The sequence below is a fragment of the Platalea leucorodia genome (assembly GCF_965183815.1).
Source record: "Platalea leucorodia genome assembly, chromosome: 2".
In the NCBI taxonomy this organism is placed as follows: domain Eukaryota; kingdom Metazoa; phylum Chordata; class Aves; order Pelecaniformes; family Threskiornithidae; genus Platalea; species Platalea leucorodia.
In genome coordinates, this window is record NC_138824.1 from 17,556,419 (window position 1) to 17,583,552 (window position 27,134).

General features: G+C 37.1%; 1 protein-coding gene across 3 annotated transcripts in view; it reads right to left on the reverse strand.

The window, feature by feature from the left end:
• Window positions 1-2,168: 2,168 nt before the first annotated feature.
• CWF19L2 (CWF19 like cell cycle control factor 2) overlaps window positions 2,169-27,134 on the reverse strand; it is an 85,167-nt gene continuing 60,201 nt past the window's right edge. For all 3 annotated transcript variants that reach the window (XM_082333460.1, XM_082333461.1, XM_082333462.1), the window contains 6 exons: window positions 14,050-14,262; window positions 12,818-12,934; window positions 8,431-8,586; window positions 6,965-7,045; window positions 3,885-3,986; window positions 2,169-2,689 (listed from right to left, as the gene is read on the reverse strand). In XM_082333460.1, the coding sequence (XP_082189586.1) occupies window positions 2,549-2,689; window positions 3,885-3,986; window positions 6,965-7,045; window positions 8,431-8,586; window positions 12,818-12,934; window positions 14,050-14,262 (810 nt within the window). In that variant the 3' untranslated portion in view covers window positions 2,169-2,548. The remainder of the gene's footprint in view (window positions 2,690-3,884; window positions 3,987-6,964; window positions 7,046-8,430; window positions 8,587-12,817; window positions 12,935-14,049; window positions 14,263-27,134) is intronic.

The window sequence follows — 27,134 nt, forward strand, 5'->3', positions numbered from 1 at the left end:
TTTAGGTACTGGGTATTCTTCCAGATGAAGGAGGTCTATTTAAAATATTTTAATATTTATAAGAGTGAGGACTGAAGTCTAAGCATACCATGCCTTCCACATAAGTGCCCTAACAAGCTGTGTTCACTCTCATGGCCTCATGAATATTTAGAGATACTTATGAAGAAAAACAGCTTAACCTGAAGATATGCATGCCTGATCTGTGACCAGTTACAAGATAACTATTCTCACTGTATGTGGTAAGCACAGTCCCCCATTCTGAAAACTTCTAATACAGTAAGACACATTTTCCTGTATCACTAGCTTGAGATTGTTACCCTTACTCCATATTTCAGAGTCCTTTCTGGTCCAAAGAATATCAGTAGCTTTGCTGAAACCAGAATAATAAAATGTGCACAGACCATGAGTCAGAGAGGAAGACTGTTCTATGTACAAGCCAGACATCCTTTGTGAAACACAGTGCTTCCCTTGAGGAACACAAATTTTGAGCAGAAGTGATACTTAGAAAAATTGCATCTCCAGCACAGCATTGGATAAAGCCTTTTCCGTGGCCTTAAAAGACAAGTCACCTCTGCTGCTTCCCGGCTATCCTCCAGGGGAGCAGATGAGACTGGAGGCAACATACGCTTTCAGAGAAAACAATTTTCAGTCATGCTTTACACCACCAAAGACTGCACTTTACCTAAACTTGCTTCAGCGTTACCACACTTTAAGCAACTACTAGCAGCTACTATTTTGTGTCCTATTCGCTCTGTAATCTCCCCAGCAGCCTAAGGAAGATCAAAACTTACAGGAGAACAGTAGAACTGGCCCTTTTATCCATGGCTTGCTGGTGAAAAATAGTACAAATCAGACATTAAATTACTACAATTATCATGACAGCTTATTTTTAAGTTATTTCTCTTGCAGTGACACAAATTTACATAGATCCTACAGAAAATAATTCACAACACAGCAGATTTCTACCTCTACCAGACTTATTTTCCAAAATAAAAAAAAAAAAAAAAAGAAAAGTACTAGCTCTTCAGGAAAGTTGCAAAAGGCCACCAAGGGACTAGAAATGAACACTTATTCAACCCTGTCATATTTAGTGATCCATTTCTTAATCTGAGCAGTTCACAATAGGTATAGAGCTGTATAGGGCCACTTGCACAATGCCTTAACCTCTGCTATGCTACAGGTCTTCCACTTGCCACTCAGAGCCTTTCCCTGTAGCACTGCAGTCTTTAGTTTGCAAGTTTGCATCCTTCCCCATGTCCACTCGGAGGACACTGTGGCAATATTTTCATCCTTGTCCTTCTGCCCTTGTTCTGTTCTCCCAGCTCTGCACCTGCAAAGCCCGAGCCTGCTATGTCAGGTTTCCCATGGAAAGTGATTGACTTCGATGTAAGAATCTCCTATTTCCCCCCCTCACCCTTTACTACTCCCATTTTGTAACTTTTACACAAGAGAAAAAACAAAACCTTGTGAATAACACAGTAGACAGTCGTCCTTTAAATAGCAGACAGGCATTTCCCAGTGACATCCAAGCACAACGCTTAACAATCAATTAACGTGCAACTCTTGAGGCTGATCAGCGCGTGCTGCAATCAGCGCTAACAGCATCACAAGCAGGAGCGACCAGCAGGGAGTTTCCCAATGAGAACTATATTGTTACTATCAGAAGAGTACTATGGCGGACCACCTGCCGCACTAGAGAGGGCGCCCAGCGGAGAGGAGTCACCTGGGCAGATCCCTGAGATGATTTTCTTCTTTTCTGGCCATTGGAGAGTGCTTTGCCTTAAGGTTCTTCACTGTTCCTCTCTCTGCCTTTTTTGTTGGGTTTTTGTTTGTTTGTTTGTTTTGGGTTTTTTTTTTTTTATTGTCATCATAAGTAACTGTTACCATAAGTTGTCATTTGCCATCAGCTGTGGACTGTCTCATCATCCTTTGTGCAACAGGTCAGCTTGAAAATACTAATTCATATTGAAAAAAAGTACAGAAAATGGCATTAATTCTTGTGCAGAATTAAGCACAGGTTTATAAAGCAGCAGGTTTATCAATCACACTTGAACATTTGTATTACTGCAATGGCCTCAATGAACACAAGGACTCAAAATCAGAAAATAATTTTCTGTACCGCTTCCTTCTGCAACAATGTATTTGTATTAATCAAAATGTTCTTAAAATTTACACCATTTTCTACAAAGTCACCGTGACAATTAAGCACTGGCTCTATGCTAAATACAATATAAAAAAACCAGTTGCCTCAAAGATACAAGAACTCCAAAAGCAGAAGGTACATTTTGAAGAATTCCAATAGCCATATGGATATTATTTTTTTGGCTCAGTTAAAAAATGAAAAACTAAAAACACTGTACACTTGTGGTTTTGCAGGTTCATGTGATCCACACAGTGTCTAAACCAGAAACAGGTAATCAGCAATTAAACAATATCCTTGGGTTTAAAATATATTAGCAATACATAACACACTGGTGTTATTTTTAACATATGAAATATCCTTTCATATAATTTATGGCTTATATAGTCCTTGACTGCTGGGATGTACTCATTCTTTCTTTTTGGTAAAGTCATATGGTTTCCACCACTGCGCAAACTGCAACACCTTCTTCCTCTGATCCTCAAAATTCTGTCTGATTCCTTTTCTCCAGAGCCGCGGTTCCAAGTCCAGCATGCCACCAATGATTTCCTTTGCAAGTAGAACAAAGATAGATAATGATATATGCAAAATTACCATATCACTTAACACTATTTTACCATAGAATACATCATAGAATCATAGAATACCAAGCTGGAAGGGACCTCAAGGATCATCTGGTCCAACCTTTCTAGCACAATCTAGACGAGATGACCTAGCACCCTGTCCAGCTGAGTCTGAAAAGTGTTCAGCGTAGCAGAGTCAACCACTTCCCTGGGGAGATTATTCCAATGATTGACTGTTCTCATTGTGAAAAATTTACCTCTCGTGTCCAATCGGAATCTCCCTGGGAGTAACTTGTACCCGTTACCCCTTGTCCTCACCATCTGACTCCCATATATAGAAATATATATTTTCAAATGATGAGATTATTTGTCACTGTTTTCTTCAAGTACTAGTTATTAAAACTGGAAATTCTGAAAAATATACTAATTCAAAAATTAGAACTGTAGTTGTTAGATGGTTGCCTCAGCAAAATTCTTTTAAGTACAGCATAGCAATGCACTGCATAAATATCCTAACATTGCAAGACTGTTAATATATTAGTATATTCGTGACTAAAAAGAGAAAAGTTCAGAAAAAAGAAAGCTGACCACTTTGCTCTTCACTCTTCTTGAAATAAGTTGTATTTCTCCCCAATCACTCTTAATGTTTTTGCAATATTGACTCTTTCAATAAATGACTGCTGTGCATAATAAAGAACGGAAGATTTTATTGCAGCTCTTCCTGTATATACTATACTCTATATACATGGAGTAATTCAACGACACATGTATTATACTAGGAGTTGTCTGTGAGTCTGTATGTGTATGCACCCTAATTTATACAAGCAGAAGCCAGTGCACCTATGAGAGAATACTATGGTCATGAAAACCCTTTTTTTTAAATTCTTCTTCTTCTTAAATAAATGCAAGTATTTTCCATCTGTTAGACTATATGTCAAATATTTAGAGTTCCTATTAATTCAAAAGAAACATGGATCTAGATCACATTCTGAGTATCAGCCAGTGAAAAAATCAATTATTCCTTTATTCAACAAGCTAAGTTATATTGACTCACCAAGAAAAGCCAGCTAATAAACTGGGATAAGGTACATCAAAGTGACTGTTCTGGCAGCATTTGTTTTAATTACTTAAATTTACAAAATAGAGTATAATTGGTAAATTGATCTTTTACACGACAATACCTTTCCAAAGTAATGCGGGAACTTGTGTTGATCTTCAATGACATGAGCAAATCCTCCTTGAAGGCCAAAGTCCACAGAAAAGTATGGTAATCCTTTAGGAACCTATACACACAAAACCACATTTTTAGATTTAGTAAGCATTTAGTTAGCATTTAGTAGGCATTTAGTTAACCTCCCTACAACTTAATGAATTTGAAAGTGGTTTTACAGTTGATACTATCACATTTTATTTTAAACCACCTCTCAAACCAAGTATGTATAGTATAAAATTGAAACAGTAAAACAAATAAGCAGGGGAAAGAACAACACACAACAACTAGATAAAAAGACACTGAAAACTGGAAAGATTGCTGGGTGGCAGAACCTCCAGAGGACACCGCTGCAGCAGCTGGTAAGAGACGGGGAGGGAGCAGACAGCAGCATCCACACTGAGCAAATGCCTTCCTGACTCCACGCCTCTGAATTACATGGGTTGAGTAGAAATTTTAAGACAAACACCAGCAAGTTGCATTTATTAAAGATAAGGTGTTGTGTGATAACAGGAAATATTTACCCAGAGGAAACCTTGACGCTCGGGGGGGAGGAGAAACACTGCTATGGAGAATACACTACCAGAAAACCCCACTACATGACTGGAAGTTATCATTAACTTGCCGAATCAGATAATTTAATAATTCAGTCAGCCTACAGAGGAGACACTGGTTATCCTGCCACAAGGAAAGATACTTCAGTCTGACAGAGTGAGAGGTGGATTCATTTATTGCTACAGTATTGCAAGGAATTTCTGCTGTTTCACTGCAACAAGTTATTTTCCACTCTTTTAATTGTTGAGGATGTTTCTGTACAGATAAGATTTACAAAGCCTCAAATTCATAAGTGTTTCCTCTGCTACAGTCCAAATAACTGCGCAATTTTCACAAAGCATACTCCATATATTGCTTGAAAATTCACTCTAAAAATAATTTACAATTTAATACAGAGGGGCAATGTAGCATAGCAAGAAACATAAAACATTTTAAACTAACTAAAAAAAAAAAATCATTAAATAAGGAAAAAATGGCTCAGCGGGTGAGACCTTAAGGAAAAGGTCAGCTTTATCTTATTTGTGTCTAGCAGTGTATCGGGTCTGGCTGGAATGGAGCTCATTTTTGTCCATTTCGTCCATTTTTGTCCACAGCAGCCCATATGGTTCTGCGTTTTGGACTGGTGACTAAACCAGTGTTGATAACAGGCCAGTGTTTTAGCTATTGCTGATGAGTACATGCTGCTAGGTCAGCTCTCCTGGCTGTGTTGACTCCCAGCCCATTGCCCACCCCCACCTCCCTCGCTGCGGGGAGCAGAGGGAGAAGCAGAGAAGGCCTTGATGCTATGCAAGGGCTGGATGCTCAGGCTCTGCCTCTGGACACCATAGTCCCAATTTCTGCATACAATCCGCTCATTAGATGATGTCTCAGCCATGTCTGACCCTCCTTCCAGGCACCACCATCTCCTAATACAGCTCTCCAACTTCCCAGACCTCAGCTTGGTCTCTAACCTATACTCTCATATCTTCCTGAAGGCTATAGGCAGTTCTTTTACCCTAAAATAATGTTAAAATCACACAACTGTGTAACAATTTACACTCACATGCATTTTATTAATTTAAAGAAGTGTTGTGGCTTAATCTGAAAACTGGGCTACTTTCAAATGGGAATATAATACAGCCACAAAAATGTATGGCTAAGATGCTTAAAGAAATCAAATGTTCTGATGCCCTACCATGTCTCAAGAAAATTATACTTCATTTATTTGTGACAGATATTGGCTTTCCCTGTTTTGAAACACCAGTGAGCAGAAGATACCCAAAACATACCTATGTCTGTTTACATCCACCTTAAGTTTAAAGTCCTCCCTAAGTCCTTGCTAAAAAGTAATTGAATTCCTTCGTGTTTGCACCCAACAGTGCTAGCGAACAACTATCTTCTTTAAAGCAGCCTCCTATATACAGAAAACTACCATCACATCCCATTTCAGTCTTTTCTTTCCTAGACTGCACAACCCCTAACCCAGTTTCTTTAGTTAAATTTTCTAACCTATGCTCTCCTGTTCTGTAACTGTCTTAAAATGCTGTGCCCGGAACTAGACACAAATTTTCCAGGTGAAGCCTCACCACTTTGAATAAGGTGACCCATAACTGACTCCCATTACATTTATATGACATTTCAGCTTACGTGGCAGAATAAATTTTGTCTTTTTGCTACATTTGCTGCCACTGTTGGTTTAGTTCAAGAGTCATCACAATATAAAAAAAACTCTCCTACTATACAGCCACCCAATCCCTTACTCTTCTGTATTTAATTTCTCTCTCTCTTTGTCATATCAGGCTTCATGTCTCATTATTAAAACCCGTCTCCTCTTTCTCCTAAACTAGGATTTTTTTAGTGCAAAGGTGCAATATTTACTAAAAGACACTTTCAGAAATTAAGTATTATTACTACATAGTAGTAAACTACTTGTGGTAAAGTCTATGTACCACACATCTTTCACTTTAGTATTAAAAAGATGGAACAATCTTTGAACCTAACAGTTTCAGCATTATTCCTTTAAGATTTGTATATACAAAGATGTTTCAGCTTAGTATCCACAAGGCAGAGAGAGTACTGTTTCCCTGTTTTAGAAAAAAAGACTTATAATAATATTTATATTTTTGCTTCATAAACTTGGCAACACAAAAGGCTGTTCTAGGTCAGTGAAAAAGACACATCATTTTTTTTCCAGGAAAGTAATTTGCAAATCTTTGATCTACCTTAATTCTTAAAGTTAATCAAGAAAATTATGCTGGTACATGTCCTCAAAGTGCCAGGTTTGTTCTCAACCAATGCTTGCAGCTCAGTCCGCCTACTGTTGAAATAAATGGGAATCTTTTCCCTAATGTCAGTTAGGAGTTCAGTCAGACTCTTAATTCTCATCAAGCTTATGCCATCTCCTGATCCACTAATCTAATTGTGTTCCCTTTCTTCTCTCTTTGAAACAGTTAATAACAAAAAAGGATGAGAAGAATTTGCTGAGAAATTCAGCATTCAATACATTTCATTACTTACAGATTTCCGAATATCTTTTGAAGAAAGATCAATTAACTTCTTGTTCACGGACCACTCTTCATCAGACTCCATTATAGCTTTCTGTAAAATCATTTTATCTAAATGTGAAAGTAGTCCTTCATACAGCAAGCAAAGAACTAACTTTTCAATGTAGTGAAGTACATTGCACTGCAAGTACCAATTATTTCTTAACAAAGTAACTTTATTTTTGGCAACCTCTTTGATTTCCAGAACTTACATACTTTATAAAGGCATCATATAATATCCTCACACTCACATAATTCTATTCCTCTTTTTTTTTTTTTTTTAAATTTAACTTTTGCCTGACGCAAATTATCTCTAACAATTCTCAACTAAAAGGTCACATTCTCTTTTTACTAAGCTTATACAAAACCTCTTATGAATTCATTACAGTATATTAGCCTTTTTTCTTTTTTAAACACTAAGAGAAGAATCCAGCTTAGAAGGCTGATTGCGCTTAAAAACCTTTAAAGCTGCCTCTGTATCCCCCATAGTATGGAAGTGGGTACAGTGTAGCATAGTGTAGGTATCTTTTAAATTTCATTTGCTGTGTATTTTAAAGGTGGAAACTTCTGAAAGGAAGTTTTATGCACATGACATTGCATTAAATCTTGTACTTCATCTTTCCTTTAGCATTCAGACAAAACATAAGTTTTACCAGCATTTGAAGCACAGCAATGACATCAACCAGGTGGAGAGTTTCAAATGTGGTAGAAGTTACTGCATTGCTGTTCATCATACTGACTGCTCCACTTCATCAAAAAACAATCACGTTATTTATTTCCCAAACACAAAAATAGTATTTCAAAGAGCAAATAAAATAATTTACTTATAAAAGGCAAATCCAGTTGCTGAAAGCCAAAAGGTTTCAGTTGTAGGCAAAAGGTTCAATGAGCCTTTCCTTACAGGGTCAGTGGAAAGAGACCAGAAAAGCTATAGAAGAAATATCTATCATGCTCTCTAATGTTCATCAGAGACCCAAGACACGTGTAAAATTTGGGCCTACTGAAATAAAATGGGGATGAAACATTATATATTGGTATTTCTTAAAACAGCTGACATTATTCTTCTCATTTTATGGTTGCCAAGGCACACGTATGGGGTTTTAAGTTTATACTACAGGACTTAATTGAGAAGTATTGCAATCCCTACAGCACTTCAAGAAACTACAGTTCTCTCATCTTCTTCCAGTATTTTTCAGTGCAGTCAGACTTGAGGCAACTACACCGTGCCATACAGCTCTTCCACTGAGGACTTGAAAAACAGAATTACCTCACAGGGCTTGTTTTAAGATCAAGGAATAGGATCAAAGAATGGATCAAGGAGTAGGATCAAAGAATCCATCTCTTCAAAAATAGTACTTGAATATCAAAAAAAAGTTTTCCAGAAATAGATGAATTATGATAAATACATTCAAATTACCTAAGAAAAACATTTTCATGTACCTTAAAGTAGATTGGAGCCACATCTCCTACTTCTTTTGGAAGAGGAATGCATTCATATACCATGTGATACCGTTTCCTCATACTCATGTTTGTTTCTAGGAACACACAGTCCAGGTTTTTAGCTTCAAACATTTTCACCAATGCATTTCTGAACATCTGTTTAAGTAAAAAAGTGTAATTTGAGTTAGCTTTTCAAAGCTTTCAGATATAATATTTTATATTATTTCACTATATTATACAATATACATATATACAATATATACATTATATTCATAATAAACTCATAATGAAATGGATAACAGCAGCAATCATACTAGGAAAATTCCATATTATTCAACAATTTAACATGAACTGTATTTCCTAAGATACAAAGATAGGAAGTCTAGAAAACTATTGTGAAATACACATTATAATTAACACTACAGACTCAGTTTTAATAAATACCACATGTTTTTACAGTTGAAATTAAAACTATCTTGAACTTCATAACTGTGATGCTCCATAAAACAGTATGGCTTTAACAGTAGGTCCCAAGCTTACAATTTCTAAGTTAATGTCTTGGTTTGTATTGACTCTAGACACCATTATCCTTCCACCCGTCATTCCAATGACACAGTTTTTAAAAAAAAAAAAAAAAAAAAAAAAAGAAAGAAGAAATTTCCACTAGGCATACTTGACCTTTAAGGAAAATATTAACGTTGCCTCCAAAGAAAGCCATAGCTATAACCACCATCTTCACTGTGTGGAAGCTGACCAAATGCAATACTGTAATACATCTGGCCTCAGTGTTACCAGTTCCCCTTAGAGATTAGGTTCTGCACCTATTCAAAGCGCATTTCAATTTATAATTCTGCTACCTCCAGTGTCAGGGCCCTGCACACACTCAACAGGCTCTGCAGCCTCTCGTACCTGCCCACGCAGATGGGCAGCTCTGACGTGAGGCAGCTATAAGCTGGCGTCAGACACAGCAGAAAGCTGGGAAAAAAAGAGCAGTGAGAAGCGGGGCCCTGGCCCCCCTTCACTCCTGGGCTGCAATTAAGCTCAGGAGCTCACTGTTGGTCTTTCCTGAGCTAAGTTTCAGGGATGCCTGTGCCCAGCCATGTGCCTGGCTGATCTTGACCCTGACTTGCTGACTTGACCTTGAACCTAACTCATCCCTGCAGACTTGTCTGGCCATCACTGGGCTATGGCTGACCCTGCCTACCATCATGGCACCTGCTCTCTTCTCCTGGCTTGGGTACCATGGGACTGCACCTTGTCACTGAGGTGCCTTCCCCCACCTGCCCTGCCCATCACCTTCCACCCACCCCTGCCTTGCCTTCCCTGTGGAGCAGCCCGCTCTTGCCGCTCCCTGACTCTTGGCAGTTGGTATCTGTATCCAAGATATGCAATAGCATCATTCTACAGCTTACAATATCGATGCTGAACTAAACTATCAAGCACAAGAGATTATTTCAGAGACTCATTTGGACTCATCTTCAAATGCACAAAAGATCTGACTTTGTGACCGGGTGAATGTTTCTGAAAGTGTCTCAAGATCTTGAAAACTGCTTTTTTCAAAGGAAGATTTTTATATTATACATGCTCCTTATACCATTTCCACAGTGTAAGCCAAGAAATCACTGAAACTGGATGAGCCTCATAGACCACAGGTACCATAGCTCTACAACTCACATAACTCATAGGTTGTCCTTTTTGCATTGATTTTTTTTTTCAGTTAACAATGCTTACAAGTACAAACAACACAATTAAAAGGCTAATCCCATCTAAAGGTTTAAGATTTCCTATGTAAATGGAAAGTTGATGAATCAAACACGCATAAGCAAATACACATATTCATAAACATCAACAAGTACTGAAGTAAAAGAGATGGAAAACAAATCACTACCAGGTTTTCAATGCAAAAGGACTAGAAATTAAGCTCTCTTCTCCCCACCCCTTTGTCATCTTGTACAATATGAATCAAACTAAACGTCTAAGAAACTTGGCCAAATATATATCTTAACCAGGTATTTAAGCTCTCCAAAGCAGGCCCTTGTACCCTGAATTTTTCCTCACAAAGAAGCTGCTCCATGCTGTGACAAGAAAACGCTACCACCCTCCCCAACACAACCGATGAAACACAGCTTGAAGATACTGCCCAGCGAACAGATCACTGTAGCATGACTGATAGGGGACTTTACTGCGCAGAGCAACAGACAACTCTGAATTAATAGCTCGTTGTCTTCTCCCCCTCACCCCGGCCCCCAGACCTCTGCTTCTGAAATACATCAAAGCAAGCAACTGCAGCGAGATAAGAGAAACATTAAACCAAAGGCTGGGAAGGACTATTACTTAGAGTTGCTACCCTGCAATATCAACTGAAATACAAATCCACTGAAAAGCCTAGAATATCTGCAGATGTTAGCTAACATTTCCCAGACTGCAATTTCTTGTTTTTAAATACATTGCACTTTTCCTCCAAATTCTGAGCGGGCCAAAACATCAAGGATAATTAGCGTTGGAAAGGACAAAACCATCCATAAGAGCAAATAAGAGGGCTTGGCTTATGCTCAGATGCACATGACATTGATACATGTAACAGTTCAGGCAATACAGGACATGTAAAGATTTATCTTTTCATATTAAAAAAGTTACATGCATATTTACTTTAGCAAGTGAGAACGTCAGTCTAAAACACACAATATGTCAAATTCAAGTGCCTGAAGGCATACAGTATAAAAGAACTCTTCCTGCTTTATTCCAACATATCTTAAAAAAAAAATCCCAGCAAAAATAGTTAGCAAAAACATGTGCTCAATACAACATTTTATGAATATTTAAAGTGTGATAATTTTTTTTCCCCTCAACAGCAATATAAAATACTGCTCTGACATCAGAAAGTTAGTTTAGTCTCTGAGTAAATGTATGCTCATACTCCTGCTAAAGTCTTCCAGACTCCTCCTACGGAACTACATAGAAGCTGGAAAAAAAAAAAAAGAAACAAACAAACAAAAAAACCTGTGTCCATCACCTCCCAAAGTACTTTGTTGCAAAGAAATGTTTAAACTGCCTATGAATGTATTCACAGGGTCAATGGATAATGGTTTTACCAACTAGTTGCATTTTCTAGTGCGGACAAGACTAGTGCTGAATACAGGAATTGCATTTGCTTATCTTTTCTTTATCCTATTTTCCTTCTCATGCAAATTTAGAAGAATTATCCTCTATTTAGTTAAAAGAGGTTAGGATAAAGCGAAGACATAGAACAAACACATTTATCACTTTTCCACATGCTCTGTTGTTCCTCCTGATCCCTACTTGTTGTACTTATTTGCTTCTTATCCAACTTTCTTAGGCATTTCTGTCATTTACAAAAGAACTCCTTTCCCTTCCTGCTTGGGAGGAACATAATTACTAGGAACCACTGTATAAAAAAATACATCAGCTATGAGAATCAATGCGGGGAGCAAATGTGGAAAGTCAGAGAATCCATCTTCCAGGCTTGAAGCAAATTACTTAAGCCATTTCAAACTCATGAATTAATCTGCTTTTAAATCTAAGCAACTGCAAGCAACGAAGCCTTTCTCTAGTCTGAAATAGTATCCAATATTTTGATATAAGTGGTTGCAAGTTGTTTTTCCCTTGTAATAATCCTGATGGCAGGGGGGAAGACCAATCACTGTCTATCTCTTAGGCAGAACCTTGTTACATTCCTCCCTTGATTTTCCTTTTCCAAAGAAAACAGAACTCAAAACCTTCAAAATGTCTTCACAAGAGAGTTGGAAAGCATGACCCATCGTGCTTGGCACTTTATTCTAACAATTCTTTTCAAAAAAGTAGGAAATTGGATTCTAACAGGGACCTCACTGATTTGAAGAAGAATGAGAGAGTTCTCTCTCAATTGACATTCACCCAAAACCCAGATTAACTTAAAAAAACTGAAGATATGTAAACAACATATGTTCAGCTTATGTTTCATTATAAGTGATCCTTCTGCCCTGACAATCTTTTTCTTTTCCTTGGCACTCCCAAGGAAACCCTAACTGCCAAGCCAGTTATTCCGCTTTCTGTAAGGGATCAACTGTACCTACGTCACCCCCAAGAGATGTTTCTCTAACCTGGTTTCAAAGACCTTCAACAACAGAGGTTCTGCAGCATTCCAGGCAACTCTTTCTAGTGTTTACTAATGAGAACTTTTCTTCAGTGTTTACCCTGTATCTCCCTTTTTCAATTTTTGACAACTAATTTTCATCCATAATGCGAGAATGTTCTGCCCCTTAGTGGAATCAGAAAAGAGCTGCCAGGCTGGAAAATAGGAAAATAGGTACTTATGACAAGTATATTATTATTCAAAACAACAGTATTTTACAAAAATGTTAGAACATGAGACAGTTTCTCAGCTGACCTGGATTTCTTCCCAGATGTCTTCATCCAAAAGAGTGGCTGCAGTATGGTGCTGCAGAGGGGCTATCAGGCAGTGACCTTCGGTAAGGGACTGGTTGCTTGGTAGAGACAAGTATACCTATAAAAGCAAACAAAAACTGAAATGCCCATTTTTCTAGCGTTAAAAACCTTCCCATTGCTAAGGCTAAGAAACACATAATGTGCTAAAATTCAAACCAATAGAAGCCATTACCTTCTAATTACAGAAAGGTACTAGTAATTTTAGTGTTTTTAAAAAAGGTTCCATTATCCGTCGGTAGCTCCAGTGAACTAGTAGTATCCAGACAGCAGCTCCACTAACAAGGCAGTAATATCAGCCTAATAGACCAACTGGTATCCTAACTATTGTGAAATCGCACTGTTTAGTCCATTACAATACATTTTTTATATAGATATGTATATCTGTATGTATTTTTAATAAAAAATAATTCATATAAAAATGCATACAGATACATCTCTGCATATGTATCTATTAGATATATAAACACATATATATACACACAGATACATATCTGTATGCATATATATATATATATATATATAAAAAAAAATCTATCCATACAAAAAAATAAGTGCAATGTACCATAATACATAGCTATCCGTTTAATTCCTTGGTCTATAAAAAGTTTCAAATCAAATGAAAAACATCAATAATAAAAGAAAACTTAGGAGAAAGAATGACAAAAAAGCCTATACTGAAGCATTTCATATGTTATAAATCCAAATATTTATGCAACTTTTAAAAGCAGTTAACAGAAACAAGAAGGTTCCCCATATCAAACTTCTATTTCAAAGGATTTTAGGCTTAAAAATGGAATTCTCCACTTAATTTTCTTTCATACCACTGAGATACAATTCTTCACCAGTTCAAATTTCCTCCAGTGCAGTGTGATTTAGTCTTCCACAAATCCACCTACAGTCTAATCTCTGCACTCAGATCTTTCATTATTGCTCCTGTCTTCCACAAATCTGAAGTTCTGATATCAAAGATTAGCTTTATAATTCATGACAGATTTATATCTTCTTCTCCCTCACCCTTGAGAATTTGTGAAACCAGTTGGAAGGGCAAGGAAAATAAGATGCAGAACAATAAATCATTTCACAGAAGCAATTTTGTTCTTAATCTAACATTAACACTGCCTACCTTTATTTCTTTTTTATTTTTACATTTGTGTTAAATTGCTATTTTCTTACCTTGGTGCCAATTGCAATAATAAGATGTTTAGAAAGTTCACTGCTATCAAAGCAGTATGGGCACTTTTCCATGCGTGCAGCAAGCTGCTGGTGCTCACGTATTGCTTTTCTTCTTTGTATTTCTTCCTCTTCCCCACTGCGCGCTCTTTTGGCTGCTTTAGAAACAAACATGTCATCCAGAGTGTAGTACTCTCTGTCGGTTTTTTCCATGAGCTGAAAAGGTACACAAAAAAATTGCATGTATATATAAATAAGCAAGAAAAAAATACTTAGCTCTTTGTAGTACCCTTTATTGAGAAAAGTAAGCATTGCTTCTTTCCATATGGCACCTGCAACACATGTAATCATCAGGTACATCTGACAGCAGTCATACACAATCTCAGACAGCATAGGTATTAAAATATAGATGTGTGACAGCAGTGAGAAGAGTATATTACTATATTTCATCTCAAGTTAAGGGCTAGGTATTTCAATATTATCTTGACGTAACTTCAGCTTTAAATAGATGCACAATTTTTTAAATCATATTATCATATATTATTTCGGTCTTCCCCCTCCTCCTCCTCTCCTGTTACGACTATCACTATCCATTAAATCATCTCTTGTGAAATAACTAGACCATGACTCTGCCCCTCATATTCATATTCTGTGAAAACATGCCAACACTTATGCTTATCAAGTGAACAGTACTAAGCCACTTTGTGAAGCAGTCTTTGTCTTCAATATTTAGTCTTTCTTGAGTGCACCTGTTGCTAGATACGGATAACGAACACAACTAGCACATTACCAGAAACAGGGCTGAAAGATCCACAGGTTTTTTGTTTGCTCATTAATTGCTACATTTTAGTTAAATGTGCCACATTTAAAAGGAAACTCAGAAAATAATAAATTTGCTATGAAGACATGCTTGAGGGTCAGTGGTATCTTACAGTATCTTAGTAGTGGAAACCCACACAAACTGTATACATCTCACCTAGACGATATTTGCGAGGGATGGAGTCTGTAGACAGGAATTGGAGGAACTGAAGGTGACACGAGGTGACAAGGTAAGAAGGTGGGCTTACGGCAAGAGCAGCAAGAGAAAATGAATGGAAAGGAAAGCTATAGCATTAGGCTTTATCAATCTTTTTTTATTTTGATAACAAACAAATCCCATGACAGCTTGCCTAAATCAAGACTTAGCAAGTCTTGATTGTAAAGATTAACTTTTTAAAGGACTAACGAAAGTATTTCTCTATTTTCTGCATTGGCTGCTCTACACGGCTTTAAAATGATGTGCCATTAATACCCTAAACATTCGAGACATATAGCTAAAGCAAATGTAAAAAGCATTGAAAAGAATTTTTTCAAGTTTTTCCCTTTAAATGAAATCCCAGTACTGCAGTACTTTTATGCTATACTTGACTGTAATTTTACCTTGAATCGTTTCAGTAATCTCCTTATCAAAATGACAGGGAGAAAAATAAAAAACATTACACTATACAGATTTCTTGATATTGGAGGTGCTGGTCCTTCAGAGTCTTGACAGATTCATGGACGAGTATTTTTGCTCCAAGAATTGCTAAGGAAATGGTAGAGGTGTCTTCACAACAAGTCCTAATATATTTTAGAATACTGACTGGGGTAGCCCTAGCAAAGGACTAATGTCAGCTGAAGGCATTTTGAAGGCGTACTGTCATAATTGAAACACAGTCTCCAAATAAAAGAGAATCTTCCAAATATCCCAGGCATAGTTTGTGTAGATAATCTGCTATGAAAAGAAATTAAGACTTTATTTTGTAACTTTCCCCTCAGAACATAGACAACAGCTCTTGCTTTTCCTGAACACTGCAATTCTCTAACACGGACCAATAGCTTATTTTGTATATGCTCAGTACTTTCATTACCAAACAACTGAGGAGCAGCCTCCTTAATATTACTTTATTCAGTTATAATATGTTTAACTGCTTATGTGCATTTCCTACTGGAAGCCACTGCAGACTAAAATCAACAGTTCAATACTTCAACTCTGTTCTTGTTCTGTTTTACTACAATGCTGTAATCTGTATTTAAAATAAACAGGATATTCCTGAGCTGTAGAAAAACTATTTAGTGGTTTGGGTGTCAAAAATCAAGTCTTTGTTCTTCTGTCATATAATCATAAGAAAGGCAAAACTGGAGCTTCAGTAGAAGAAACACCAATAAGCACTACCTACAGAATGGCACCATTTTGTTATTACCAAAAGTGAAGGTTTACTTTTCTTTTTTTTAAATAAAAAAAAATCTGCCATGAGAATGCAAATACAGATGAAACAAGACAGCTGGCAGACTACAAAGAAAAGAATGGAAATCAAAACACTTTGGATATCAGGAGTATCACATGCAGCACAGCATACCGTTACTATTTTGCTTTGCTTGCACTTTGAAGTAGTCATGGAAATTCCTGGTTTGTTATGCATGATCTCTTTTAAATAGTAGTACTTCTCAAAACACCTTAAAAATACTCTACAGATCCTCTTATGAAAGTCCCTTGTGTCACAGGAACACAAGTCAAGAATTCTGTCTAGTGATGAAATAAATGTTCTTATTAATTAATATATCTTATTAAATGGGCAGGATGATGTCTGTCTTTAACAGTGGATAAAGTGCTATATACAGTGAGACACCTGGGACCCAAAAGAGAATGCTCACCTGAAAAGCAGTGAACTTACTTAAAAAAGTACGTGCTGTCTAAAGACCAGATTTGGTTTCTCCTGGTACAGTTATGACCAACAGAAGATCACTACATTTGAAATGGTAATTCAATAAGACCAAAAAGAAATCAGGTTGCTGTTCTTCAGGAATTGTACTTTTCTGCATTATGTTCGATGCAATATGAAAAAATATTCATAATTCAATGACTTAAACCTAAGAGTAGGTCTGAAGCAATATAAAGTCCAATACATGACCTTGCGTGGAGTCAATGAAAACAAGTACAGCTCAAGAGACTCAAGAAAACATGCTACAAATGCAACAAAAAAAAAAAAAAAAAAAAAAAAAAAAAAAAGGAAACGGAAAAAACCAAACCAACCAACCAGCCACTGGCAAAAGTTGGAGTCACCCAGAAGAATGGTGAAAAAATTCCCAGTTGCACCAGAAAGTTCTCCCAGTTGCTTCCTGGAAATCCAACAGTGATATTAAACAATACCTTCACTTCTTCGCTTCTAAACAGGCTACATATATAAGTGGAATCATGCGTATACACCACTCGTTCAACGTAGGCTCTTAGCGCAGCCTGGATCCCACCCAAGGTCTGTGCATCAGGCTAGAGTAAGTCAGTGGAGAGTCTTAAACAAAATTTTGGATTTTTCCTGGAAATAAAAAGATGCGTAGAAGAGTTCTTCATACAGCTAGAGGCCATGGGAGCAAGACAACATTGCAACTCTGGTTTAAGATGTCATATATGTTGGTAAACAGAATTAGATGAAGCACATTGGGGAAGGAAGTAAAATGAACTTAAGATTACTTTGGAGAAGGAACAAGAAAAGGTAAGTGGCAATGCAGCTTTTTGGGAAGAGAAGCCCTAGTAAATGGATATTTAGAGAACGAGTACTCACAGATCAGGTTCAGACTACCTCTACCAAAGAGTCTCTACCAGCAACAAAATTATAGATCTCACTGTAATACTAACAAATAACAGAAGATAATAAGGAATGCAAAGCAGTTCAAGAAACCAACACCCCAGCTTCAAAGACATTAGATAAGTGCTTGAAATAAGCAGGGTCTAAGAAAAAAGTTATTTTAAGCATTTCAACTCGCTTGTGCAATAAAAAAAGCCTAGTCACTAATAATTCAAGTCCAACTGGATGCTCTTCAAGCATTATACCCTTCCCTTGCTGAAGAAAAACAGAGAAGAAAAAAGTGGAAAAATGAGGGGTTATTTTTTTCCCCTTTTTCACACCTTTAAGGAGAAGTTTATGAGACCTTTATTCAAGTCGTAAGTCCAGCACATCAATGCACAGTGTCATTATATTGCAGTTCTGAGACAAAGAGACCAAGTTATAGATGGCCACCCTGTCCCTGCATCTTCATTTCTTGTTGTGTTTTATCACATCCCTTAGATGACTTTAAAAGAGTGTTAAAATGGGATATATTTTCACCTCTAAAAACAACAGTCATGAAAGGACTAAGAATTTATTTGCAACTCCCATATTACCACAGCGTCCTTCCAACATACCTCAAAACAGTTCAGGAAGTACAGAAACTAAAAAGAGGAAAAAATATCATCCAGCAAGAATTGTGTATTCCTACTGAAATAAGATACAACATGAATGTAAGTGGGAAAATCCATTCAGCAATGTTTTCTGCCTTAAAAACAAACAAAAAACCATGAAAGACATTTAGTCTGCAATATTGGAATAGTAGCAATGAACATCACTAACATATTCTTTGCCAGAAGCAATGAAGAAAAAATGTGGGTTTTTTAAGGGCATAATTCCTTAAATATGATTATCCCTTGAATCCTACAAATGCCAAACATAAATGCGTCAGAACTGAAATAAAATAAAATGTAGCTGCTACCACGGCAGACTAGAGAGTACTCTTCAACTGCTACTCTAAATATTGGCCTTTTTGAAAAGTTATTCAGGAAGAAAATGGAAATGTCTTTCAAAAAATTTATACTCTTACTTTGACAATAAGATGCCCAGTGTGTTCTGCCAATTGCATTATTTGGCTATAACAAAATTTCTCCAAACAAGTTAAAGGGGAATTGAAAGAAGAGAGTGTTCTCCAAAATGTTCGAAGGAAAGCAAGTAATCACTTAAAAACTGATTTCTTTCATACGTATCTTCTTCCATACAAAGGACAGAGCTAGTACAAATCCAAAGAAGGAACTATGCTGATGTATTAGATTTGCTGGAAAGCTGTTGTTCTGCATCAGCTGAAGCATCACACCTGTTAAACCTGAAAGTCAGTGCATCCTGGAGGTTGTGGATTTAATTCCCTCACCGTGCTGGATGCTGTGCTCGCTGTATTTCAGGTGCTGCACAGAGACCGGTAAGAAGCAGGTAGTCACCTTTATATATCAGTTTTAAGTTGGGGTGTCTTAAAAAACCATCACTGAACTGCCTAAAGTTAATATAAGAAATTCAGACATCTATAAAAATAACGCACCTGAAGTCCTTGTTTCTACCAGACACTGGCCAAAACCAAGAGCTAACCGAAACTGATGTTCTCATAAGACTGATCATCTCCACAGCCCCTTGGCTTCTCTTTGCTATTTCATGTTTTTGTTCTGGGCTCATCTGCACCCTTTATTTTCCAACTTTTCCTTCTCTTTTGGCAAGCACCAGTTAACCAGAGAATACACAGGAGGCTTTAACACGCTTAGCACCAGGCAAAATGACATAGCCTCCTACACCTCGCGGTGCAATTGTACAACTGTGAAATTTCTACCATCCATCTGACAGGGGATCCATTTTCCACACCCAGGATGCAGTTTTGGTTTAACCAAGAGGGACGGCTTCACAGTTTTGCTTGCCCTGGCCAAGAAAGGCCTGTAATACACAAACATTTAAACAGCAGCCAGGGAAGGTATCCAAACTTTTTTCAGGAGCAGATAAAAATCATTCTTAAGGCTCTCAGTTAGACAGATCTAATGTGTGCAAATGTGACCAAAACCCAAAAAACAAGGAACTAAATCACTAACCATTCAGCACAGGAATCCAGAAAGAGATCAGCATCTGACTATGCAAAAATGAGAATGATTTGAGAGAGGGAAAAATTACAACGTTATATTTGCTGATGAAATCCTTAACATTATAATTAGCATGAATAATATGAATATATTACAGGAATAATTTCTTTATATATTATTCTTTTCATAAAATAATTGATATCTTTTTTCATTTTTTACATTACTGAAGCCATTAGGCACCTTGGCACGGGGCTACCTCTGAAAGTAACTCTTGTAGATCTGTGTCAGGTACACTCCAGGGTCAGCCTCATTTTCTGCCAAGTATTCAGATTGATGGAACTGTATCTCATAGCTTAATTTTAAACTGATTCTGTTTTTCTTATTGCTACAGTAAAACCCCTAGAGTCTTATACACTGCAGGCTGCCTACACACTCCATCTGAAGCGTGCTGCACGTTGCGTCTCCTCTCTCTCCCTCTGCTGCTATTACTTGCTCTTTGGGTGCGCCCTCTGGAAAGAAAGCCCTACTAAAGAATTTAATATCATTGTGATACTGAAAGGAAACCTCAAGAGACTGAACTCCTAATCACGAAGGATTATTCCTATATAATACCCTGAGTATGCTTTTTCCCCCTCTTCAAATTTCCTCTGAAATTTGAGGATGAAACAGGAAATTCCATTAAACGCAATTAGCACGGTAACAAAATACACCTGCATCTTTCTAATGTGGGTTATTTTCAGCTTTTTTGTACGCATACTTTTCTGCTTATTTTCTTGTTCTATTTTGTATGCAACTATTGAACTTCTGCTTTTCCTTGCTAACGCAATCACAGTTAAAGTTATTTCCATATAAGCTAGTAAAAGTGCATCTGCTTGGAAAATTTGTGAAAAAAAGTCTATAGATTGTATAAAACGTATCAGTTTGGTTTTAAATTGTCATGGCAACACTGACGTCTTCAACTTTAAATGACAGAGTTAATATTTGTGGAATGTTGTACTCATAATATATTTTGGGAAGCTGCAATAAAGAAGAATAAACTATTATTTTAGAATATAAACCTGAGTGACATATGAATACCTCTCATCACATTTAAATTTATTCAGCATTTAGCACTTATTGTTTACAACAAAATCACCTCAGAAAACAGTCTTTCTGATCTCAAATAGCATTTGCTCAAGCCAAATCAAGGCAGAATTTTATCATGTTAATTTTATTACAACTCCAGTCTCCCTATGACCACAGACATCTGAATTTGTAGGTTTAGTTCAACATATAATTCAGCATATAGGCATTTCCCAAACCTATCATCCCAGTGAAATAAATAATATGTTAAACACGTAGTACGAAAGGATTTTAACATATCTATGCACAGACTGCTTTTAAGGCCTATGACAGTGACAGGAAAATATTATGAATCATGTTGATGAGCAAGGTAGTTCAGGATTGCCTTTGAGTAGCAGAAGTCAAGCAATAAACAAACAGCAGAGTACTGCTCAATGGTTAGGGACCCATGCTTCTTTTTGCCTCAGTTATTTGAAATGAAAACCGTAGATTTTGCTATAATTAGTTATTAGGACAGATAAAACTTTATATGCAAGTCAATGAAATGAAATGTAAGCCAAACAAAATACCTTTAGCCACAGAATTCTGCTATTAAAAGTGTGATTAGCATTTAACCTTACAACTATCCCTGGCCATAACTTCAAAGCCTAGAAAAGGCTATCCTGCACAAGTCTTCATTTGCAACGTATCTTGTAATTTTAAGATAATTCATGAATAAAGCAAAATGCTTACGCAGCCATTTAATATGGGCTGCTTCCACACAGTTCCTCCTGTTCCAAGGTTTTCTTTCCTAATCCAGCTGTCACTGCTGTTGATTTGTTTCCACAGGCAGGAACAGCTTTAACTCTGTGTCCACACAATATACACAGAGAGTTGTTTAGTGCATTGAACTGAAATGTAGCGGAACACGCAACAAGGTGCTTGAAATTATTTTCTCTTGGTTTTTCATATTAATTTTTTCCCAGCAAACCACGCACAGCATAGATCTTTAAGTAAAAAGCAACAGTGCACCAGAGCTTTGTTAGTTTTATCCTGTGTATTAAATACTGTGCTAGAATGGCTTCACCATGTGAAGAAAGAGAAGAAAAAGCTTTTAAAATGTTTATAGACTATTATTTTGGTTTCTGGTGATGGAAATGCAAGGATGTGCAACAGGTAGGTTTGCACAGCAAGTAAAAATGATAAGGCTGAAAGCAATTTTCCATTTTACAGACTTCAGAACCAAGGAAAGGCAAAATGCAAATTTCCTTTTTGCAAACCTGTAATACCAGCATACCTCTCTACTAAACCCATAAATGAAGGTCAGCATTACTAATATAGTTCTGTATTTTTCACTGCTTAAATTCATGTTATGGATTGCTGCAGAGATTTTTAAATAAAATGAGTTTATGGCCAAAATTTAAATGGTCTGATGAACAATACAACTTAATCTTTCTCACTTTCTTTTAGTAAAACATAATCAAAAAGAAAAAAAAATGCCCTAGTAGAATTTATGCATACAAACAGAAGGAAATTTCTATTGAGGTAATGTTCTAGAGACTAATTGTCTCTAGACATCCACAAGCATCTATTGACATAAGTGAAAGGATTACATAAGTCTTAACAACATGAATTTGGGAAAATTGAACTACTTGCAATAGTCAAGGGCAGAAGGAACTACAGACAGGGTACTTAAAGTAATCAGTAGTGAAAACCTAAGACTTCACACATATTTTGTACTCTAAAACCAGCAGGAAAAAAAATCATTTTTTAAATAATTTGTTGACTTTTTTGTATCCTATAGTCATGCTTCTGTAGCAGGGAGACCCCAATCTGCTTTCCAAGCTGAAGAAAGAAAAAAGTAGAAATACAGTAACTTCAAACAGGTTTTTTTTCTTTAGGTGATTAGGAAAGAATCAGACTCTATGGCCTGCTTTTTTCCATACATCAATGATTAGTGTTGGGTTTTTAATTTTTATTTTTAAAAAAAAAAAAAGCTTTTTCGCCACTGAAAATTAAAGATTTGAGGCTTTTTCCTTGCGTTCCTAAGTTTGACATAATAGCATGCATGGGACAGCTGTGGGAGTGGCTGTATTTCAAACTGTTTGAGATAACTGATGTCCACATCAACCTGCTGTGAACAGAAGCCAAAAAGTAACAGGAGATAAGAGTCTCAAGTACCACAGGGCTGTATTAGAACCACAACTAGAAGAAAAAGAATGGCCAAGAGGGGAATGACAAATCTGAATTTGCTTTTCATCTAAATTTAAAACATAGGCTCAACAGTCAAACAAATAGCAAGGAGATGCTATATTCCCTCCACTTGATCTCATGGAGCTCTTGAGAAAAGGAAACTTTACAGGTGGGAAAAGACTTGTGAGGACAATTATGGCTTGACCACAACAGATGTTTAGTCTGTGAATCTGAGTGGGAGTCAGGCATGAGATAACGTCATATAGACCTTCATTTACCAAAGGGATTAGACAGAGGTTTCACAGATAGAGATTTTGGATCTACATACTGACATTTCTTCCAAGCCCCATTTAAGAAAGCAAATCCTTTTATGAATTATTTCTTTCTATTTCAACATCCCCAGCTCCCTTACAAAACTGCAATTATGTCATTATCTTCATATTCATAACAACAAGCCTGTATATCACTTGAAATACCATTAAAACACTAAATATCAGGAAAGGAACATTCAGGTGGAGCAGAGCACTCAGCTGTGCAAAAGCCGTAAAATATGCTAGTCTGTCTTTCTCATTCTGTTCCCATTCGTGAGAGCAGTGCCCATTTCCTCCATCCTCAGCAGCCGTGCAGATGGAGTTTTCTTTTTGGCATAGCCTGGGAAAGTGATAAAAGCCCTGGGAAAATCCATAAAGAAAATAATAGTGCTGTAGCCTACATTCTTAGAAGTAACTACAGCTGGCCACAGCCACAACTGCATGGGAAATTACACTGCTGGCTGGTCCAACACATCATGGGAGCAGGAGCAAACACGCTGCCCAAGACGGAGGTGATGGAGACAAGGGAGGGTTTAGGCTCCTCTGTTCACATTGGTAAATTCACACTGGATTAAAGGTGGCAATAAGGGTGATGACACTGCATAACCAAAGAGTTGTAAGGACTGGAGAGCCACCTTGCTGCCAGACACTGAACATTCACTGGACTGAACAAGATACAGACAATACGGAAAAAAATAATCTGACCATAAGACAGAAGCTCAAAACAAAAAAAACCCCACAGACATATTTGGCTATATTATGGCAGTAGAAGCTCCTCAAGTTTGTAGTCTAACTTTTCTTGTTACTTGTGGAGCAGCCAGTAATTTTAAGACAACTAACAAATGCAACAGATTAAAAAAAAATTATTTTTGGTAATTCAAACAAATTTTGGTTTGTTTTTCATTCAGCTGAAAAGAGGCATCCACCTGAACCTAAGGATGAGCCACCCTTCAAACATCCATTTTCCCGCAAATTATGTTGGCATCAGGGTTGACATTAGAACTTACGGAAGCAAAACCAACACTGTAATGAGAAGTAACTGTGCAATAGAGATCCTTAAAGGAAGGCTGTTGGTAAAAATATACCCTGTATTTCATTCTTTAAGAGCACATGCTTTGTCTGCAGTGGATAACTTCTTCTATCCCAGTAGCCACGCCTGAGAAATCACAACACTCACTCAACAAAAGCAGTTCAGACTGATAAGATGAATGAAATTATTCAACAGAATTTAAGGGGTAGGATCTCCCTTCTCTCATCCTAGGTAGGATATAATTTATAGACTTTCAGCAGCTTCCTCCCACTGCTCTTCTGAAAGATGACAGATTCATTTTTGTAGATATGTTTTCTTCCTTCTCAAATGAAGGTACAAAGAGAAAGTAATTCGTATGTGTCAAATTTGCGTACTATGTTATCAAACTAAAACTGAAAAGGAGGTTTGGTTGCTAGACTTTCTGCTGGACGTAAAAACACCTTGATGAGTACTCTCAGATGCAAGATTTTTGAAGATTGTCTCACTGAACTCTGAGATCATAATGCAGATACTCTCTGTAGTATAGGTTTATAAAGTACATGAAGAAACCATCTAGAATATCTGTGATCACACCTAAATTTTTCAGACTGCTTCCAACACTTCAGCGCTAACACTGATCTTGTAATGCTGTGAACAAGAATGCATTCTACAGACATGGAAAGACATGGAAAACTCAGGATGCCTAGGAGCCAGTTTCTTAATTTAGGATCAAGAAACAACCACCATCTGGAGAAGACCATCACATTTTGTGGTGACAAGAGCTGGGAATCACCTGTACAGAAACTATCAAAAGCATTTCAGATTTTAACAGAGAAGAAGAACTGGCATCTATGATTGCTTCTTTTTGTGAAAGCCAAACAAAAATACCTTCAAAACCTAAACGTGACATTGCATGGGACTGGAGAACTTCAGTACCATGAATTAAAATTTGGACAACTAAAAATCCATTGCAACAGATTCCGTGTACAGCCAAAAGAGAACAACCTCTTGAACAGTAATTGACAAAAACATCTACCTTGAGCACATGCTCCAGCACACTTAGCTAGTAAATAAATAATATGGCTCAACCTTAAAAGATTAGTCGAGAGCTAGCTATTCATTCAAGAAGCTTGTTCTAATAAAATAACGTGATGTAGTGCATCTTTGCCCAGTAACAAAAAAGAAACACAGCACGTAGCATCTGACCCAAAGCTTATTGAACTCAGTAGGAACTTCAGAGCCTTCCCAAACTAAAATAAAGCAGTTGCATAAGCCAGGAAACACAATACCTTCTTGTAACATTATTAAAAAATTTTATCATTAAACAAAACAAAACAAAAAACCCCACAGGAAAGACACCTTTAGAATGAAACATACTAAAACTCAGCTGCTTGCTCTAACCCAGTGTCGTCACTTTATATTGCAAAATCCATCTCCAGCGATGGCTAAAACGTGTGGGTAAAAGCATAAACAAGGCACGTAGAACTGATGCTTCTGCTAAACTCTTGAGGCTTTCAGCATTTCACTGTGGAAATCATGAGCCAAAATCCTACCTAGATCGTCCTATTTAATATCTACCAATGAAACTGTACTTCACAAAGGTGCTGTATCCTTTTTCCTCCCACTCACAATTAAGGTCTCCACAGCATCTCATGCTCAGCGCGAGTTCTATAATTTCCTTCTCCACTGAAAAAACAAACAAACAAACAAACCAACCAACCCCTCCTTCATGTTAAACTTTGCTCTGTGACCACTTCACATATGAGAAACAAAACCAGTTGTTTTCTATTAAACTTTTATCTTAATTGTGTGTTCTAGTCTACCAGCTGCCTTTTTTCCCTGACCAAGCTGAAGAAATTTTGGCTTACTTAGGTTTCCTTCAAATGGCCACCATTCTGTAGCTTTGACCACAGGGCATGCTTTACGAGCTTGGGTAGCATTCAAGCTATGGGTGCACCACGAGTGCACTACAGTAGCCTTATGTGTTTTAAACTAGTCCTCAATTCCCTTTTCTCACAATCCCACCTGCACTGAGACGATGTCTGCAGATTCACAATGACTCTCGAATGAAGCAGTAACAGCCTGTTGTGGTATATGCCCAGTTCACTCAGCTTCACGATTACCATCATTTTGCATTCATCAACCCTGACTTTCATCTGAATTTACTGCCTCAATGCCTATGCTGTGATCCCTTTCTCCTTATTTGAGAGGTCTATAGCATAATCTCCTGTTTCTGAGCCAGACATCTTAATTCCTTTTATACCCATAATGTCTGTCACACAGCATTCAAAATAGGACAGATGACTCATACCACTAAAATATATACGTCTCTCCAGCGACTCTCTAAACTGAATCTTAAGAATCAGTTCAGATATAAGTTTCACAGTGTTAGAAAAATCCCAGCTTTGTATTTTGAAATTCTACAATTTACAGCGACCTCTATTTTTGACAGTCCTGGATAATTACAGAAGAATAACAAATTGTCAGGTCATAAAGTATCCCTTCCTCCAGATGGTTTAGGTATGTGTTGAACAGAAGAGATTCCTGATGAATCCACTGGTAACCTCCTTTTGGAATAAAAAATAACCATTTACTCCTGCCCTCTGTTTTCTTTTTAAAGATTGCCATTACACTTGCCTTCTTCTGTTCCTCAGGACGAATAAAGATTACACTCAGCAGTTCATAGTTCAGCATGTCACACCTGACTTCTTTCAGACCACTTAAGTGAGGACCATTCGGTTTTAGTCATTTGTTATTATTCATCTCAAATTCGAGTTTCTTTTTAAAATAATGGATTTCTATAAATTTGAGCTAAAATTAATTTTACTGGCACTGTTAACTTGAGAGTTTTTCACTTATTCCCTGTAAATAATAG